We start from the raw sequence: 18,615 nt of genomic DNA on the forward strand, positions 1-18,615 counted from the left end.
CATGCTAAAGTACCAGATGAAGACTGAAACTTAAGACAGTTTAGAGAGAAGAACTTTGTGATTAACTGTATCAAAGGCTTTACGCAAATCAAAAAATATAGCACCAACTAATCTTCCTCTGTCAAGTCTAGATTTGATTTGTGAATGGAAAGTAGCTGTTTCAGAATAATTTACTCTGAAACCAAACTGTATACACCGTGTCTATTTTAGTACTTAAATACACATGGTGACGAACTCAAATGCAAACAGGTGTGCTCTAATTAGTAACATAATGAATAACCTGACTAATGACATGGAAAAGCTAATGAACTAATGAAAAGCAGGAACAAAGAAAACTGGTAACAAAGAGAAACAAACCAAGCCCATGAAAATTAAAGTAAAACACTAATCATGACAATATGTTGTTAAATGAATATTTATTGCAAGAATTTACATTTTTACTGTATTTTTACAGAATTATTCTGCCAACCACAGCTGGCAGGATTTTTTTTCTTTATGTAAAACCACGGATTTCTGTTACAGTGCAATAAAACTGATCGTTTGGCTTTTACTGGTTTTTAAGTTTGTGTGAATCATCACTTCAAACACATTTTTCAGTTTAGTATTTTATTTTAGAATATCTATGTATATTTATGGTCAGTAAAATTTGAGGCCCTAATTAAGGTAAACAGAAAGTGTCTGTTGTATATTCAGTCCTGGTTTAATTTGTATCAGATTTCCTTACTGTAACTGGGGAATTTTATTAAGTCCACACAGTGCCACACTGATGATTACGTTTAGGGGTGGACCTTCATGCTTATTTTTTTCTAAATATCATACATTTCCATAAGAATCACATTTTATGAATTCATATGTAATCGCTATCTCATAAAATAGTTGTTTTCTCATGAGATCAGGTTGGTAGAACTAGTGTCTTCAGAGTAGAAACACACTGAACTCTTGTGTCTGAATAAGCTAGGGATAATTACATGCATATAATTTGTTTTATTGTGCATAAGAAAAAGCGCCAGCTATTAAAGTGGAGCTATTTATGTGTTGTGTACTGAGGTGGTCTTTTTCCTTTCAATGAAGTTTGGATAATGAGGAGGGCAGAGTGTGTTTAAAAAAGCCTATTGGCTGGAGCCAAAATCCTTCCAGATGCTGTGTGCCATTTAGCAAGAATTACATAAGTTTATGAGCTTGACATGTAGGTTTGTAAGTCATTTAAATAATAAAAGCAGATTTACAGTCTTTTTTGTTTAAACAAGAATTGTGGACTGACACAATTTGCAGGTATTTCATTGGCACATCATAAAGTCTGCTTTAAATCATGCCAGGGCATATTGGGAAAGTTTATGATAGGCAAGCAATCTGAAAATTATACAACAAGCATGTGACATTTTGGTTGCTTTGTACAGATCAGTGTCTGAGAACATTATGGTGTTCTTCTTTGCATATAGCATAGAGGAAAGAACACATGAAACATGCTGCCGTCTATTTCCTGACTAGACCAGTTAATCCAGATCTCCCTCACATTCACAACTCCAGGCAATTCCCCATTTTTCTTCATTCCTCTGACACGTGCAAAATGTTTCTTGCCATCTCACACACCCAATAGGGTAACCCAATAACTTTACAATCAGGCCCCATTAATCTTTGTTAACGTTAGTCAACTGTTCACTGTTATTTCATGTTAGTTCAGGACAATTAAATAATATTAACAGATATAACTTTTGATTTTAATAATATAGTAAACATTAAAATTAACATAATTGCTAGTTCATGTTAACTAATGTTACCTTATTGTTACCCACAGCAGCAGGAGTTTGGATTTAGAGAAATACACATTTGTTTTGTTATCCAAATTAGAACTTTTACATTTGACCTTCCTGATCTGTAACGTACTGCTCTGAGACAGAAGATTGAGAATCCAAAAGCAGCTTTATTGAAAGGGTAACCCACAATCGTAGTCAAGAGTTCAGGCAAGGTCAAAACAGACAGGCAGGCAGGCAGGCAGTCCAAACAAATAAACACAACAAAGCAGGGAACACAGGCAAACAAGTAATCCAAAAACCAACAGACAAGAACCCAGGGAGATCGCTCAGAATTGCAGTTGTAACACTAAACAAGACTTCGCAATGAATGACAGACATGACCAGGCTTATAAAGTGTAAGCTAATAAGGTAATGGGGTGCAGGTGGATGTAATCAGGAAGGAAGTCCAGGTAGTGAGTGATGTGGGAAATGTAGTCCTTAGATGAAAAGACAATGGTCCAGGGTGGAGTGCCTTCTGGTGGTAACCACGGCACTCTCATTGATCGTGTATTTACTGTGAATTTACTGTGACCGTGACATTGATAATTTACTGCCAATATAAATATTTCTGGTATGTTATTTTGAAATATTTCCTTGTATTTCACTCATTAAGAATGATACATATACTGATACATGAAGTGTCTCATGTTTAATTTTACCTGAAAATAAGGTAAAAAAAAAAAAGCAACATGATTTACATTTAATTGCCTCTGCACATTAATCTGGCTGAGGAGATAGTATTTAAGTTTTTTATTTTATTATATTTTCTAATTGCAATAAATGAACACCTGCTTTTACATGCACGTTAACTTTAATGACATCCCATTCTTAATCTGGGTTTAATATGGAGTTGGCCCACCTTTTGCATCTATAACAGCCTCAATTCTTCTGGGAAGGCTTTCCACAAGGTTTAGGAGTGTGTTTATGGGAATTTTTGACCATTCTTCTAGAAGCGCATTTGTGAGGTCAGGCACTGATGTTGGACGAGAAGGCCTGGCTCGCAGTCTCCACTTTAATTCATCCCAAAGGTGTTCTATTGGATTAAGGTCAGGACTCTGTGCAGGCCAGTAAAGCTCCACACCAAGCTCGCTCATCCATGTCTTTATGGACCTTGCTTTGTGCACTGGTGCGCAGTCATGTTGGAACAGGAAGGAGCCATCCCCAAACTGTTCCCACAAAGTTGGAAGCATTAAATTGTCCAAAATGTCTGGGTATGCTGAAGCATTAAGTGTTCCTTTCAGTGGAACTAAGGGCCAAGCCCAACCTCTAAAAAACAACCCCCTATCATAATCCCCCCTCCACCAAACTTTACACTGGGCACAATGCAGTCAGGCAAATACCGTTCTCCTGGCAACCGCCAAACACAGACTCCTCAATCGGATTAACAGACAGAGAAGTGTAATTCGTCACTCCAGAGAACACGCCTCCACTGCTCTAAAGTCCAGTGGGGGCGTGCTTTACGCATTTCACCTGGTGATGTAAGGCTTGGATGCAGCTGCTCGCCATGGAAACCCATTCCTTGAAGGTCTCTACGCACTGTTCTTGAGCTAATCTGAAGGCCACACAAAGGTTTGAGTTCTGTAGCTGTTGACTCTGCAGAAAGTTGGCGACTTCTGCGCACTGTGCGCTTCAGCAGGCACTGACCCCGGTCTGTGAATTTTCGTGGCCTACCACTTTGTGGCCGAGTTGCTGTTGTTCCCGATTGTTTCCACTTTGTTATAATACCACTAACAGTTGATCGTGGAATATTTAGTAGTGAGGACATTTCATGAATGGACTTATTGCACAGGTGGCGGTACCACGCTTGAGATCCATTCTTTCACAAATGTTTGTAGAAGCAGCCTGCATGCCTAGGTGCTTGATTTTATACACCTTTAGCCATGGAGGTGATTGGAACACCTGAATTCAATTATTTGGACGGGTGTCCCAATACTTTTGGCAATATATTGTATGTTTTGATAACACATAATTACTTGTTAAGATTAAAAAGCACGTAAGTGACATCTCAGTTCAACCGAAGTCATCTAAAAGGCATTTTACAGAGGGTCATGCAGAGAAAATTCTAAAATGAATCGTCACTATGGTAGTGTATAAAGAAGAGGGCACAAATGACTAGAGTGCCACTGATTTCCATGTACCCGGCCAACTGACACGGCAATAGCCTGCAGATAATGATGTGGCATGATGGGACAGCCATCTCTAATATCACTCTTAAGAATGACAGGAGGAAAAGAAAACGATCCTTCTGAAGTCAGCAGTGACGTTAATGTGCACCTGCTTATTGGTCAGGATTATAAATGCATCTTTTAGGACCTTCAGGAGGTCAAGAAAATCACTAGCGGTACATGATTCAAATTCCTGTAATGTAAAAAAAGGCCTGAAATTCTCCTGTGTATTAAATCTTATTTTATTATTATGCTGCTTAAAATTGTATGAATTAGTAGAAAAGATCTAGCTTGATGCCACTTGATTTGATATTTTATCTGCCATTCAGACATTTTATGTGTCCAAATACTTTTTGTGGGCCACTGATGAATGACCACATATGGAGTTTTGATGAGTTATTTGCCTTTCCATAGACCGAGTGTGACCTACTGACCTTTGCTTAAATGGAGGGAGGTATATTTATAGATGTGCCTGTTCCTTTCAGAGGAAATATGTAATCATACACAAGGCAAGTCTCAGCGGCAGCTGTCTATGGTAGGCATGAATTGATGTCTGCGTCTGCGTCAGTCGTGGATGTATCTGCTTTCAGTAGTGGGCGGTGTGAGTGTGTCTGGCAGGACACAGGGGTTTGTTTACCTCTTTCAGAAGCTGAGAGATCACAGGGTACATCGAAGAAACTGGTTCTAGCTGGATGCAGACAGCAGAGGTAGATTACAGACCAAACAATGCAGAAAAGGGTGCAAGTGATTCAAGAGTAGACAAAAGCACACATACAAACAAATCTTGAAAATACAGAAGGTAAGAACATAACACGGTTTGGCTGTGATCAAGGTTTACAAAGGTGGAAATCACATGCCTCTATTAGCCAGTGATGCAAACCTATTCTAGGAGCTCATTTGTCACACATTCCTGGTGGGAATGCCGGTAGCAATCATCAGCAGGTTGTTTATTTAAATGGTGCAATAGCTGATGTGGCAGTTCAGACAGAAATATCATAATAACGCAGTACTTTCCTAAGTTGAATGTCCTGATCTCATGTACTCACACAAACATTGTTGAATATTTTGCTTTTATTTTTCTGCTGATCTTGCACCTACTGCAGCTTTAAGATGGCAGGTCAAGAAAGCAAATATTTCTCACCGTTTATTGAAACATGATAATGCCACTGTCACGTAACTGCATTTGTTCAAAGCCAAAGCTAAAAAATGATAATGAACGGGGGAGGGATATATTTTTTTTCATGAAAATTATGAAAAATATGATACACTTTTTTTTTCATTGTAATGTGTAATGTCCTTAAAATGGCTTTAAAATATACTTTATTTTTTGTGCGATCAGGTCTAGACCTGATCCGGATTCATCCGGACTACGAAGGTTCCTGATTTACTGTTAGCAGATGCGCACATACCCTCCCACTCCGAGACATGTACAGATTGGCTGTAAAGAGTGGCGTTGCCCGAACAGCTTATACAACTTAAACAAGTTTGGGGCGGAGCAGCTTCTTGGTACATATTGTTTTCCTCTGGCATGGATGTCAGGCATATTTACGGAAAGGCATTGGTCTGCAAAGAAAAGATGGATGGAAAAAAACATTGTTTTTTAATAAACTGATGCCAACATTACTTGAAACACTGATCCCTTCTATATAAAAAGCAGAACTGAAATTATTCCTAGGTGCTTAAGTCAAGGTGACAAGCCCCTCTCTGATAGGATGAACATATCCCCTCAGGAGCCAATGGGATCACACTGAGATTACAGTGCAACATTCCCCCAAAGATGTTTTGGGAAGTGGGGGAAAGGTGACGGCGCTGGTACAGCAACATATGACTGAGGCCCATGTGTTTATGAACATCTATTTTTGTAAAAATACAATAAATGAACAATAAAATGAATAATTTTAAATGGACATGCACAAGAAACTATTTCCAATATTTTCCCTTTTTTTATTTTAATTTTACTGATAGGTGTGTACCTTTAATTTGGAGAACAGAAAACAGACTACTAGCTAGTAAACAAGTGTTCACATTCTCCCGCCACATAAAGTTAAAATTAGAGTCGTGTGATGAAAGGAATACATGGGACTGGCTGCAACCGGCACATGTGCCTATAAATTCAGCGTTTGACAGACCGGTTCCATCATACTCAGGTGGAAAACACACTTGCTGGATTAACCCCCGGATGGAAATAATTACTTTGCTTTCTATCAGGACTAACAATTTCATATTACCGCAAGGTTGGTGAGCACAATGTATGTTATTATATTTCACACAATGTTGTGCGCTAATTTATATGTTTCTGTGTAGCCAGAGCTGAAGTAATGAGAGATATTAAGTTTACAGCTTTTTCTATAATCACCAATCAACGGTTATTGATCTTAAATATTTCTCTGTAGTGTTGTGCTGCTGGAATGCTGCTTTGGGACATTGAGCCACAATTTTGTATGGCCAAATGTGTTGAAACATTTAAAACAAAAGACAAGAGAGTTATTCTTTTGGAAGAAACTTGATCGTGAATCAGCGGTCCGCTGAGGTAAATTGAAGCCTAAACGTTTATTTTAGAATTCTTCAATCTGAATCAAGATTCATTTGAGATGATGAATCTTAACCACTTTTGGTCTGCTTCTTATTCTCCCTCAGGTGGGGAAACACAAGAAGCTCTATAAAAGAAAGTTAAATTCTCTTGCTGCGGGTTCTCCTGTCAGAAGCACAAAAAAATGGTTGGAATAAAACCTACCGACCTGCCACCAACTGCCACTGTCAAGTTTTTTGGAGCCGGTACGGCAGCATGTTTTGCTGACCTGATCACTTTCCCCCTGGACACAGCAAAAGTGAGACTTCAGGTGAGGACTTAAAAAGCATTGCATAAAGTATATCATTTTTTATACATTAAGGCACAGTGTTGGTCATTATTGTTTCATAGACAAGGACTGAGCCAGGATTAGACCTTAGTTCAATTAGGTAATTTAAACATTTAAGTAGCTTTTTTATTTTCATTACTGGTGTTCATCTTGGCAATGGCACTGCCGTATTATAAGATATTTCAGTGCAAGTTGCTTTCAGTTAAGACAGCTCAAACATGCATTTTAGTCTGGGACTAGACTTGCCTTGTATGTGAAACACGGGGTAAGAATTGCATTTACATTATGTCTGAAACACTCAAATAACAACAAAAATCTTATTTCAGATCCAGGGAGAGTCTATAGCTGCATCAGGATCAGCCGTGGTGAAATATCGTGGAGTATATGGCACCATCACCACTATGGTGCGTACAGAGGGTGCAAGGAGTCTGTACAATGGCCTGGTGGCAGGACTGCAACGACAGATGAGCTTTGCATCTGTTCGTATCGGTCTTTATGACTCAATGAAGCAATTCTACTCCAGAGGATCTGAGAGTGAGTATCAAACTGTTTGTTTAAATAGAGACAGAAATGATTATAGACAGGCTAACACTCTCTTCTTTTTTTTTCTTTTTTTCTCTCGCTCTTTTCTTCTCAGACGCGAGCATTGTGACTCGCCTGCTGGCCGGCTGCACCACTGGGGCCATGGCTGTCACTTTTGCACAGCCCACAGATGTCGTAAAAGTGCGTTTCCAGGCTCAAGTGCGTCAGTCTGATGGATTAAAAAGATACAATGGCACAATGGATGCATATCGGACTATTGCCCGTGACGAGGGAGTTCGGGGGCTATGGAAAGGTATTTTTACTCATCCTCATTTAGTTCCAAACCTGTTTGAATTTCTTTCTCTGGAACAAAGAAGATATTTTGAAGAATGCTTCTGTTGTTTTTGTCCACACAATGTACGTTGGGGTCCAAACCAGTGTTGTTATAGCTAAAAGTCAAATAAAGCTGAAACTGAATAAAATATAAATAATAGATGAAAAACTTACACTGAAATATATTAAAATTACAAAAACTAAAACTGAAATAAAAAATTAATTAAAGCTAAATAAATAAAAAAAAGTTATAAAAATGACCAAAGTACATAACAAAATGACTAAAAAGTTCAAATCAAAATGAAAACTGAAAATAAAAGCTAATTCTAAATATTAATTAATACTAAAATAACAGTACATTGGACCCAACTGACTTTCATTGTATGGATAAAAATACACAGACAAAATACAGTCATCCAGATTTGAAACAACATGAGGGTAAATTATGACAAAAAAAATTCTTTTTCAATGCACTATCCCTTTAAGTTCTGCTTTCACATGCCATTCATTCTAGTGGAGATAAACATGCGTGTGTTTCTCTATTTTAGGCTGCATGCCAAACATCACAAGGAACGCAATTGTGAACTGCGCAGAGCTGGTCACTTACGACATCATCAAGGATCTCATATTACAATACGGCCTCATGACAGGTACGCTACCATATGAATATGCTTTCATTATGGTAACTTTCATGTACTTGTTGTCTAACACGTGTGCCCTGTTTAGATAACCTACCGTGCCACTTTACTGCTGCATTCGGCGCTGGCTTCTGCACCACGATTGTGGCGTCTCCAGTAGACGTGGTAAAGACCCGTTTCATGAACTCATCTACAGGCCAGTACCGCAGTGCACTTAACTGTGCCCTCACTATGCTGACCAAAGAGGGACCAGCAGCTTTTTATAAGGGGTAAGAAAAATCATAATGCTGTAAACCATTATTTATGTAGAACAATCCACACATTCTTATTTTCAGTACCATGAATGTGCCATCTTCATCTTCCCCAATAGCTTCATGCCCTCCTTCCTGCGCCTGGGATCCTGGAACATTGTGATGTTCGTCTCCTACGAGCAAATCAAGAGATGTATGACCAGAATGCATCACTCATGGGAGTCACCTTTCTGAATGGACATTGTCAGTATCTTCTGATATTGATTAAACACAGAGAGAGAGAGAGCAAATACAGAGGGATTCACGGTTAAGTCTTATCACTGAAAAAAAGGCCAAAGGTCAAGCTCATCAAAAATGAAAGATGAGTCACCAAAAATCATGAGATGCATGGCTGATAAAGCAAAATGTGCACATTTTGTCTTAGTTTCAGTGTCCTGGTACACTGACAGAGGTGGTATTAGCATCAGAGTTCACTGTTTATGTATGTGCTTTTAAATTGTCATGAAAACGGGTCCATAGCTCTAATGAATGAATGTATATTTATACTATAAATTGTAAACTGTACATTATTGGAAAATAAAGTTTTTTTTATCATATACCTATTTCCTTTGATAAAAGGTCTAAATTGTTTTAAGTTTCAAAACAGGAACATACAACTCATTTAGATCACATGCCTAAGAGTCATTTAATCAGGTTCAGTCAATGATCAAATCAACAGAGAGCCTGTCACAAATGGCTTCCACGTGACAAAGGATTATAAAGTGTCTTCAAATTGCTTTTCCGAGCTCTCATGCTGACCTATTCTTCGTTAGAACGGAGCTGTGAAGTTCACTTGAGGGAAAGATGAAGTGCATGTACCTAATCAACAATCAAAGACAAATGCAAACCTGTGAATTGTGGGTGACAAAAAAGGAAGACAAGGGTGTGTGACAGAAGAGATACCTGATGCTCACTGAAGACCGCTGTGCATATGTGACCCTTGAATTGACCTGAGATCAGGCCTGATAGTCACACAATAATAAGCAACAGTGTGCAGTTCATAAAGCACGTGTCACTGCAGGATTTAACCCATCTCTCAAGTGAACACAATTATTTTCTTTTGCCTTGAGGTTGGACGTTCTCCAACATAGTTCTGCGATACCTCCATGAAACTTAACCAGCAACTTTGTCTTCGATAATAGTGAGTTCAGTTAAAGTATGTGTAGGCTACTTGAGATGCTTTTGGTTCTTGTATTTCAGGAAAAAAACTCAGCTACGAGGATATTAAGATGAATTCATTGAAACTGACAAAAAATAAAAACAAACATGAACAGCTTTTGCAGCAAATACCAATCTATGTGAAAAAGCAAATCCAGGGGATGCGTCTTGAAAAAAGGGAGAGCTGAAAGTGCTCTTTTATGAATAACATATGTGCAACTACATCACAATGATTCAGAATGACTCAGCGTTTCAGTCAAATGGGGAGTCTGGGGCTAGTTGTCCCACGTTTACTCCAAGGAAGATTTTTTTCAGAATAGATTTGTTTTTGCAAGTCATGTTCATATGTGTAAAACCACATAGGCTACTTGGCATGTTGTCACAGGCTAAGTTAAAAAATTACGAAACACAAAACGATTCATGAAACACCATAATATTAAACCAACATTCGACAAATTTAAACTAGAGAAAATGCACAATTTTATAATAGTCTTTTGACCTGAGCCCTCGTTGTGACAACAAACCCCGGTCTATTTTAAAATAGAGTGACTGCCGTCCGTTATGTTTTTGTAACGTTACTTGTGCGAACGTTTAGCAGCATTTACCTGGTATGTAAAAAAACGTCGTTTTCGTATGGTGATAAACTTATTCAAATAACACATAGGTTTCTAGTTTAAAATGGAAGAAGGCGAACGTTGGAAATCGGTGTTTATCAGTAAAGTCCGCAACAGAGGCGTTAACTTATGCGACGAGTTATGACGCACCACATGTATCACGTGACTTCCTCGCTGGAGTTTAAAAGGGTCGATGCGGCGTTGGAAACAGAGCAGAGCACCTGTGGATTTTTAACTGTTTGCTTTCCAAGTTAGTTATTTTTCCCCCCAGTAAAAACTTTTATTCATAGACACTTTATACATTTTTGTTCACGGTGAGTAGTGTGATCTTACATCCTACGAATAGACTCTCCTCGCTACTAGCGAATGCTTTTTCTTTGTTTATTTGAAGTGATGCTGAACTGTATGTAATTTTCTGTCTTTCAGACTTTGGAGTATGTTTTTGATTTGTACGGGTTCTAAACGTTTCTTTATGGAAAAACACGGTAACAAAATACGAGTTGAAAGTACTTTCAACCAAAGAGATGCTTTTAGAGAATCTTGAAGTTCTCATCCAAACCGGTAAGTTTTCCAAAATTGTTTATTTGTTTTTGTTTTATATTTTATAGTGTTATAGTTGATTTAATATCGTGTAAGCACTATATAATCTCGCACTTTGTGCGTATCCGTACTTCCTTTGTTGCTGAAGTTCCTTTGTGTGGTAGAAAGTCAACAAAGCCGCACACAGATGCAAACAGGATGATGACGTCAGTTTATAGATTAGCATGTCAAAAAGAACATCATGTTCCTAAAAATAAAAAAAAAGAACATGTTCCTGTTTTTGTCTGTTGACTGTCAGAGAGAAATGTCTTAAGCACAGGCTTTGTCCCACTCCAAATGGCTTAAATTTGCATTAATACTTTAAAACTAAATTTAAAAATGTGTCCCAGTAACATCTGATTTGTATAACTCATGTTTTTTATTTTATACTTTAATTTTAAAGATAAGTGATAAATATTTGTAAACCGTTGCTTTGTACAGAGATGGCTTTCTGATAGGCATTGTTGTTGTTTGTTTTGTGTTTGTGCATACATAAAACTTAATAAATATATTCTGGCAACAACAAAAAAAAAAGTGTCCCAACCCAAATGGCTTAAGCTTGCATAATAACCCTTATAAAAACATTACATGCATGCCATAAGCTTAAAGAAGAGTGAATAATCATCATATGTCTTCCTTATCCAGGTTAGGGTGGAGTCCACCTATCTTGTGTTCACTTCATTGATTTTTCAACACATTCCATATCACCTTTTACATTCCCGACTTCCCGTGATTCCGACTTCAACTAAACATGGTTGGATTCAAAGCTGGTGATGTGCCTCCTACAGCCACTGTGAAGTTTATTGGTGCGGGAACTGCAGCCTGCATTGCAGACCTGTTCACGTTTCCACTGGACACAGCAAAAGTTAGACTTCAGGTGAGTCTTTATTGTGTGGCTTTTGAGAACCAGTTTAAATGACAACTTTGCTTGAGTGAAAGCTGAGCCAGAGGTTGAGTCTGGAGACAACAGACACGTGTGACGACTCAACCCAGGTCAACTTGCAGCAACAAATACAAACTAATCTTTCCTTTCAGCTGGATGATTTACAGTCACACCCATACTGACGTCAGCTCTATATTTCTTTTGACTCCCTTTACACTAGCAACGTAAGCAGGTCCAGGCCTTGATGATTGTCCTTGCTGCCCCAGGATCACTGTGGACCCTTTTAACCTGAAGATGCTGCTTCCCTCCCCTGTGATTCTGTAAAGTTTCTCCATCCACCTTTTGTTCTGTACAGATTCAAGGGGAGACCAAAGGTCCTGCGAACACAGGCCATGGTCCGGTGAAATATCGTGGCGTGTTTGGCACGATCAGCACCATGGTGCGTGTCGAGGGGCCGCGCAGTCTCTACAGCGGGTTGGTTGCAGGACTGCAGCGTCAGATGAGCTTTGCCTCTGTACGCATTGGCCTCTACGATTCAGTCAAGCAGTTCTACAACAAAGGCTCAGATCGTAAGTTCACTCCTTGACATGTGCTCTACACTTGTTTGCCGAGATGATCGGAAACTATTTGTTATGCAAGACCTCTCGTATTAACCCCATTTCCAATCTATAATTTTCCTTTATTAGATGTGGGGATTGGCAGTAGGTTGATGGCCGGATGTACGACTGGAGCCATGGCAGTGGCTTTGGCCCAACCCACTGATGTGGTGAAGGTACGGTTTCAGGCCCAGATCAGTGCCGGGGCCAGTAAACGTTACCATGGCACCATGGATGCATATCGGACCATTGCAAAGGAAGAGGGGTTTCGTGGTTTGTGGAAAGGTGAGCTTGGGCCCACTCAAGTCAATGTTGTATTTATTTGTTTTAATCTGTACATTTTAAATGTTATTTATTATAATTTATATATTAAACTGTACTTTTGTTATACTTTGTTTTAATTATTAATAATTCAATTTTATATAAATAAATTAAACTTGACAATGATCTATGCATTAATTTATTATAAATTAAAGTAATTACTTATATTTTTTTATAAACATAAATGTAGTTAAACTTTAATAGTTTACATTTTATTTATAAAATGTATATAAAATAGTTATAATATGAACTATATAATGTGTAACAATGTAGTTAATAAACTAATAATAATAATAATAATCGCATAACTTCTTTTTTTTTTTTTTATAAAAACAAATGTAGTTAATATACTCTTAAGTTTATTCATTACATTTATTTTATAAAAAATTATACTTTTTGAATCTTTACATTTCTAAAAAATGGGTTAGTTCACCCAAAAATGAAAATTCTGTCATTAATTACTTACCCTCATGTCGTTCGACACCCGTAAGACCTCCGTTCATCTTCGGAACACAAAGGAAGATATTTTAGTTGAAATCCGATCGCTCAGAAAGGCCTCCATTGGCACAATGCACGGTACACTCTCAAGACCTGTAAAAGGTACTAAAGACGTCATTACAAAGTCCATCTCACTACAGTGGTTCTACAATAACTTTATAAAGCGACGAGAATAGTTTGTGCGCAAAACCTAAATAACGACTTGTATAGTGATGGCCGATTTCAAAATGATGCATTATGAAGCTTCAAAGCGTTATGAATCAGCGAGTCGAATCATGATTCGGATCGCGTGTCAAACCGCCAAACTGCTGAAATTACGTGACTTTGGCGATTCAAACCGCTGAATCGACTCACTGATTCATAACGCTTCGAAGCTTCATGATGCCTTGTTTTGAAATCGGTCATGATATAAGTCGTTATTTAGGTTTTTTTTGCGCACAAACTATTCTCGTCACTTTATAAAGTTATTGTAGAACCACTGTAGTGAGATGGACTTTGTAACGACGTCTTTAGTACCTTTTATGGGTTTTGAGAGTGTAACGTGCATTGTGCCAATGGAGGCCTTTCTGAGCGATCGGATTTCAACTAAAATATCTTTCATTTGTGTTCCGAAGATGAACGCAGGTCTTACGGGTGTCGAACGACATGAGGGTAAGTAATTAATGACATAATTTTCATTTTTGGGTGAACTAACCCTTTAATGCTTTTATTTACTTTACTACTAATGTCATAAAATAACTTGTAATGTCGTAGTAATTTTATGACATTACAAGTTTATTATATTAAATAAGTAAACTAATAATAATAATTTTCGTTTATGAACTTAAGTGCATAAACTAAAATTTTGTATCATACATTTGTTTACTTATCTCCTCGTTCTAATTTATACTACCCTTCTATCCTCTTAAAGGAACTGGCCCAAACATCACCCGTAATGCCATTGTAAACTGCACTGAGCTGGTGACCTATGACCTCATCAAAGATGCACTCCTAAAATCATCGCTGATGACTGGTAAGATGAGGCTGCAGAAAAAGTATTGCAAACTTAAGTGTCAGACTATGAAAGATATTCATAGCTGCTCCTCTTCACAGATGATCTTCCCTGCCACTTCACATCTGCATTTGGTGCTGGTTTCTGCACTACGGTTATTGCTTCTCCGGTTGATGTTGTGAAGACAAGATACATGAACTCCGCCCAGGGCCAGTACAGCGGCGCCCTCAACTGTGCTGTAGCCATGCTAGCTAAAGAGGGACCAAAGGCTTTTTACAAGGGGTCAGTTTTCTTTATCAGCTATAGCTTTACTGTAATGATTGGAGGATGAATGTAGAATTGACATCTGTTTGTTTTCTTTTAAGATTCATGCCATCGTTTCTGAGGCTGGGCTCTTGGAACGTGGTTATGTTTGTCACCTATGAACAGCTGAAACGGGCCATGATGGCAGCTCGCCATAACTGGGTCACTCCTCTTTAAAAGCAGAGAAAGCAGTTAGTTGAGCTTTGCTGATGTGGTTCTAACCTTCTCTTGACTTTAGATTTTCTGTGTGACTTGTTTACATGTCTATTAAATTTGTTCTTTGGCTTTTTTACATGGTTCTTCTGTCATTCCGAATCTGTGAAATAAAATTAGGTTCTTAAACATTTTTGCATTCAAGTGTTTAATCCTCAGAATCAACATTTTCTAATGACTGGACTTTAAGAAGTCTGGATTAGTTTTGATGAGAGGGCTTGTTTTAGAAGCTGTTTCTTTTCAGGCGAGAGCTTCTCTGGGAAATGTGTAACGAAGCGAATGATCAGGTCGCCTCTCTCGGATGGGCTGTTGGCTAGCGGCATTCCCTCCCCGGTCACAACATTGGTGTACTGAGGGCTGTAGTATAAAGAAATTAAAATGCAACCATCTTAAATATGAAAACTATGTTCAGAAATTCTACTGAGCAACATATAAACATGTGCTGATCAGTGTATGTTAAAAAGAAGGAAATATTTTACTCACTGCACAATGTCATTAATAGGGATGTTGAGAAGCCTGCCATCTAGTGTCTCAACTTCTACTGAGAAACCAGTCAAAGCCTGTAGAGTTACCATACACGTATATATTCAAAGACATGTACAAATTAGTTACATTTATTAAACTTAAATATTGTCAATTCAATTAACAAAGAGAAATTTAAAGTGGAACTATACATTTTTAACATGTTGATCCAATAGAGACCTCATATGTTCAGCAAGAACACTAGATTGAAAGTCTCTCTGGTCCTAATCTATTAGAGCTTGAAAAGATATGAAGTCTATCTAAATGTGCTGGAATGCTATGCTAAAAATATGTTTCTCACCTGCTCAAGAGAAATATTTGCTGTGTAGTACAGATCATCATTTTGGCGTACAAAGCGTGGGTGATGCTTTTGCCGTATGATGAACACAATATCTGCTGGGATGTTGTTTGGTCCCTGAGAAGAAAAAGCATTCTGTGATGACCAAGATCAATTTACAACTACGACAAAACTAAACTGATGTGCTCTGTCATGCCTGGTCTCCCTCTTTTGGAAACTGGATCCGTGTCCCTTCGTTCCATCCTGCTTTTATGGTGAAGGTTAAAATTTTGTCCCTGATGCTGGATGTGTGTCCGTCTTCATTCATGACCTGTATCATCAAACAATTAATTTCTCATTAGTTCATATGATTTTATCTGTCTGCAGAACTTACCCTACGGGATATTTTAATTTTTTTAGTGCATCCATAATAAAGGTCCTCCAAGGCAAGATGAAGGTCTCTCTCTATTGGTGGATCCTGTAGTTTTTCTTTTTGCCCACGCAGGCTCTGAAAAGCTGTGTTGACCTCACTGCCATCACCAGTGAAGAAATCTATGGAGGAAGAGTAAGCAAATGATTACTAACCAGAGCTTGGATTCTTCAAAACACCATGGTATTATGAAAATTGTAAATGTATAACTTGATTGCACCAGATTGTTTCTCATTATAGAAATTGTTTGAGAAATAATAACCCAGTTTAAAAAAAAATAATACCTGCAAAAGGATTATCTCCTCCGAAAAACTGTCGGAATGTTTCATCTGCATTTCCATGGTAGACATATCCTGAAGACCAGGCACCATTCACTCCCAGCTCAGATGGGATTCCTCCTTTTAAACCCTCCTCTCCAAATTTATCATAAGTGGCCTTTTTACGTGCTGCATTGGATGAGAAAGGCCATCACCAACTTGCCAGGAAACAACTAAATGTTTCTTTACACAATACAGTGGCAGGACCATAGTACAGGATAGTACTGTGCAACGTTGCTCATATCATTTAATATTTACATGACACCTTAAAGGGATAGTTCTCCCAAAAATGAAAATTAGCCTATGATTTACTCACCCTCAAGTCATAAGTGTAGTGTACATGACGTTTTTCTTTCCGATGAATACATTCGGAGTTATTTAAAAAAATATCCTGGCTCCTCCAAGTTTTATAATGGCAGTGAATGGCTGTTTCTGTTTTGAAGTCCATAAAAGTGCATCTATCCATCATAAAAGATATCAACACGGCTCCAGGGGGGTTAATAAAGGCCTTCTGAAGCGATGTGTTTGTGAAAGAAAAATATTAAAACTTTACAAACTGTAATCTCGAACTTCTGCTAACTGTCATACACGCGTTCACGAGAGACTGGGGCGCAGACGGAGCATAAGTTCCAGCGAAGAACACGGAAGCACAGAGGATAGAGCAAAACAAAACTTGGTTCTTGCGATACATATTCTCACCGGAGCGCCTTACCTCACGCTGGAACGCCAGTCTCTCGTGAACGCGCGTACGACAGTTAGCAGAAGTTAGAGATTATAGTTTGTAAAGTTTTAAATATTGATATTTTTCTTAAACTTGGATTAGCCAGGACATGTTTTAATATAACTCTGATTGTATTCATCTGAAAGAAGAGTGTCAAATACACCTAGGATGACTTGAGGGTGAGTAAATCATGAGCTAATTTTCATTTTTGGGTGAACTAACACTTATTCAAACTGGTGCTAGGGGGTCTGTGAAAAAGTTCAGAGATTTATTTTAATTTTTATTAAATATGCAAATAAATTAATAAAACCAAATAATTATAATATTTATTTATAAATATATTATATAATGGAAATAATTACATTTACATTTTCTAAAGATTTCTGTAATCATGATATCAATGACAGTTACTTTGTATATTTAATGTTTCTCTCGGTTAGAAAAATGTTTGAAAACCCCTGCCTTAAGGGATAGTTCACCCAAAAATGAAAATTCTGTCATCATTTCTTCTGTTCAACACACAATATATTTTAAAGAATGTTGGTAACCAGACAGTTACAAAAGTAGGGGGGAAATACAATGGGTGCCGACAACTGTATTACCAACATTCTCCAAAATATCTTCTTTTCTTTTCAACAGAAGAGAGAAACTCATACAGGTTTGGAACAACTTGAGGGTAAGTAATGACAAAATTTTCATTTTTGGGTGAACTATGCCTTTAAAAAATACCACCCATCAAAAGCAGATCGCTCGCCCTATAGCAACGTTGGTGCATGGTTCTATTTTGGTTATTTGGGGGGGAACCAAATCTTTACGTTGTATGAACGTTCTTTTTCTTTTATTTTTTTTATTTAACAAACTAACATGGAGTTTTTATTTGATAACAATAAGACCTTATACACAACGTTATTGTTATTTTTAGGTTGAATTCTTATAACTATAAACTAGCCTGCCAGAACTTTTTGGGAACCAAAAACATTTGGGATACAACTTTGCATGTAATTAGCTATTATAGTTGTGGCAAAATAGTTGTAATAAAAAATAACATGATAATAATCATTTTAAAAAAAGTTCTCTAAAAAAAAGTGTGTAGTTCTTTTTCATCAACTCGTAACTCACGGTCGCTCAGCACATCGAACGCCTCCGCGAGAAGTGTGAAGCGCTCGGCGGCGTGTGCGTGGCTGCAGCTGCGCGGATGATGCTTCAGCGCGAGCCGCCGGTACCTGACACCAAAATAAAAAACAATATGCTGCTAGCAAACGAGTCCTCAAAATGAAGGCTAGTTTTATCTGCTTCTAATTGAGTATCTATTTACAAAACTACTTACGAATTAAACAAAACGTAACTTACTCCTTCTTTATGTCAGCATCAGTGGCGTGGCGGTTTATTTCCAAAATAGCGTAATAGTCTCTGCCCATTGCCTAACCGCTTATCTAACCCGATTTTACACTTTAAATATCAAGTATTAAGGTACAAAAGCAAACCGGGATTTCGTCAGTATAGGAAGGAACATTAGTTTACTGTTGTCAATGGAGGCTGCTATGGAAACAGAGAACGGAATTCTGGGCAATGCAGTCTTTCATTAAACAGCAG

At 37.9% G+C, this 18,615-nt stretch overlaps 3 protein-coding genes across 5 annotated transcripts; 2 read left to right on the forward strand and 1 right to left on the reverse strand.

The window, feature by feature from the left end:
• The first annotated feature begins 5,749 nt into the window (after positions 1-5,749).
• On the forward strand, positions 5,750-9,156 carry ucp3 (uncoupling protein 3). Of its 3 annotated transcripts, none has more exons than XM_079804638.1 (8): positions 5,750-6,192; positions 6,352-6,488; positions 6,596-6,798; positions 7,143-7,350; positions 7,454-7,651; positions 8,220-8,321; positions 8,398-8,578; positions 8,680-9,156. In XM_079804638.1, the coding sequence occupies exons 3-8, from the start codon at positions 6,673-6,675 to the stop codon at positions 8,792-8,794; spliced, it is 930 nt and encodes a 309-aa protein (XP_079660764.1). In that variant the 5' UTR covers positions 5,750-6,192; positions 6,352-6,488; positions 6,596-6,672; the 3' UTR covers positions 8,795-9,156. The 3 variants fall into 3 exon arrangements, with proteins under 3 accessions (XP_079660764.1, XP_079660765.1, XP_079660766.1); XM_079804639.1 differs by having other exon boundaries at positions 6,011-6,207; XM_079804640.1 differs by lacking the exon at positions 6,352-6,488 and having other exon boundaries at positions 6,056-6,192.
• A 1,366-nt stretch (positions 9,157-10,522) lies between these two features.
• ucp2 (uncoupling protein 2) lies at positions 10,523-14,892 on the forward strand. The gene is made up of 8 exons (XM_079804641.1): positions 10,523-10,685; positions 10,798-10,932; positions 11,596-11,827; positions 12,189-12,402; positions 12,520-12,714; positions 14,159-14,260; positions 14,341-14,521; positions 14,605-14,892. The coding sequence occupies exons 3-8, from the start codon at positions 11,702-11,704 to the stop codon at positions 14,717-14,719; spliced, it is 933 nt and encodes a 310-aa protein (XP_079660767.1). The 5' UTR covers positions 10,523-10,685; positions 10,798-10,932; positions 11,596-11,701; the 3' UTR covers positions 14,720-14,892.
• Positions 14,893-14,940: 48 nt separating this feature from the next.
• On the reverse strand, positions 14,941-18,440 carry dnajb13 (DnaJ heat shock protein family (Hsp40) member B13; the record flags this gene model as incomplete). The annotated part of the gene is made up of 8 exons (XM_079804015.1): positions 14,941-15,112; positions 15,239-15,315; positions 15,579-15,692; positions 15,772-15,885; positions 15,949-16,106; positions 16,269-16,430; positions 18,142-18,245; positions 18,373-18,440. 8 exons carry the CDS (start codon positions 18,438-18,440, stop codon positions 14,941-14,943), a joined length of 969 nt encoding a protein of 322 aa, XP_079660141.1.
• Between the last annotated feature and the right edge of the window lie 175 nt (positions 18,441-18,615).

The sequence above is a fragment of the Gobio gobio genome (genome assembly GCF_949357685.1).
Source record: "Gobio gobio genome assembly, chromosome: 22".
Lineage (NCBI taxonomy): Eukaryota > Metazoa > Chordata > Actinopteri > Cypriniformes > Gobionidae > Gobio > Gobio gobio.

What these genes read in the sequence shown, in the direction of transcription:
- ucp3 (XM_079804638.1), top strand. Translation starts at nt 6,673, where the DNA reads ATGGTTGGAATAAAACCTACCGACCTGCCACCAACTGCCACTGTCAAG. An exon ending in CTACTCCAGAGGATCTGAGA is followed by an intron (nt 7,351 to 7,453) that starts GTGAGTATCAAA and finishes TTTTCTTCTCAG; the next exon opens with ACGCGAGCATTGTGACTCGC. An exon ending in CCAGCAGCTTTTTATAAGGG is followed by an intron (nt 8,579 to 8,679) that starts GTAAGAAAAATC and finishes CTTCCCCAATAG; the next exon opens with CTTCATGCCCTCCTTCCTGC.
- ucp2 (XM_079804641.1), top strand. Translation starts at nt 11,702, where the DNA reads ATGGTTGGATTCAAAGCTGGTGATGTGCCTCCTACAGCCACTGTGAAG. An exon ending in CAGCAAAAGTTAGACTTCAG is followed by an intron (nt 11,828 to 12,188) that starts GTGAGTCTTTAT and finishes TGTTCTGTACAG; the next exon opens with ATTCAAGGGGAGACCAAAGG. An exon ending in GTTTCGTGGTTTGTGGAAAG is followed by an intron (nt 12,715 to 14,158) that starts GTGAGCTTGGGC and finishes ATCCTCTTAAAG; the next exon opens with GAACTGGCCCAAACATCACC.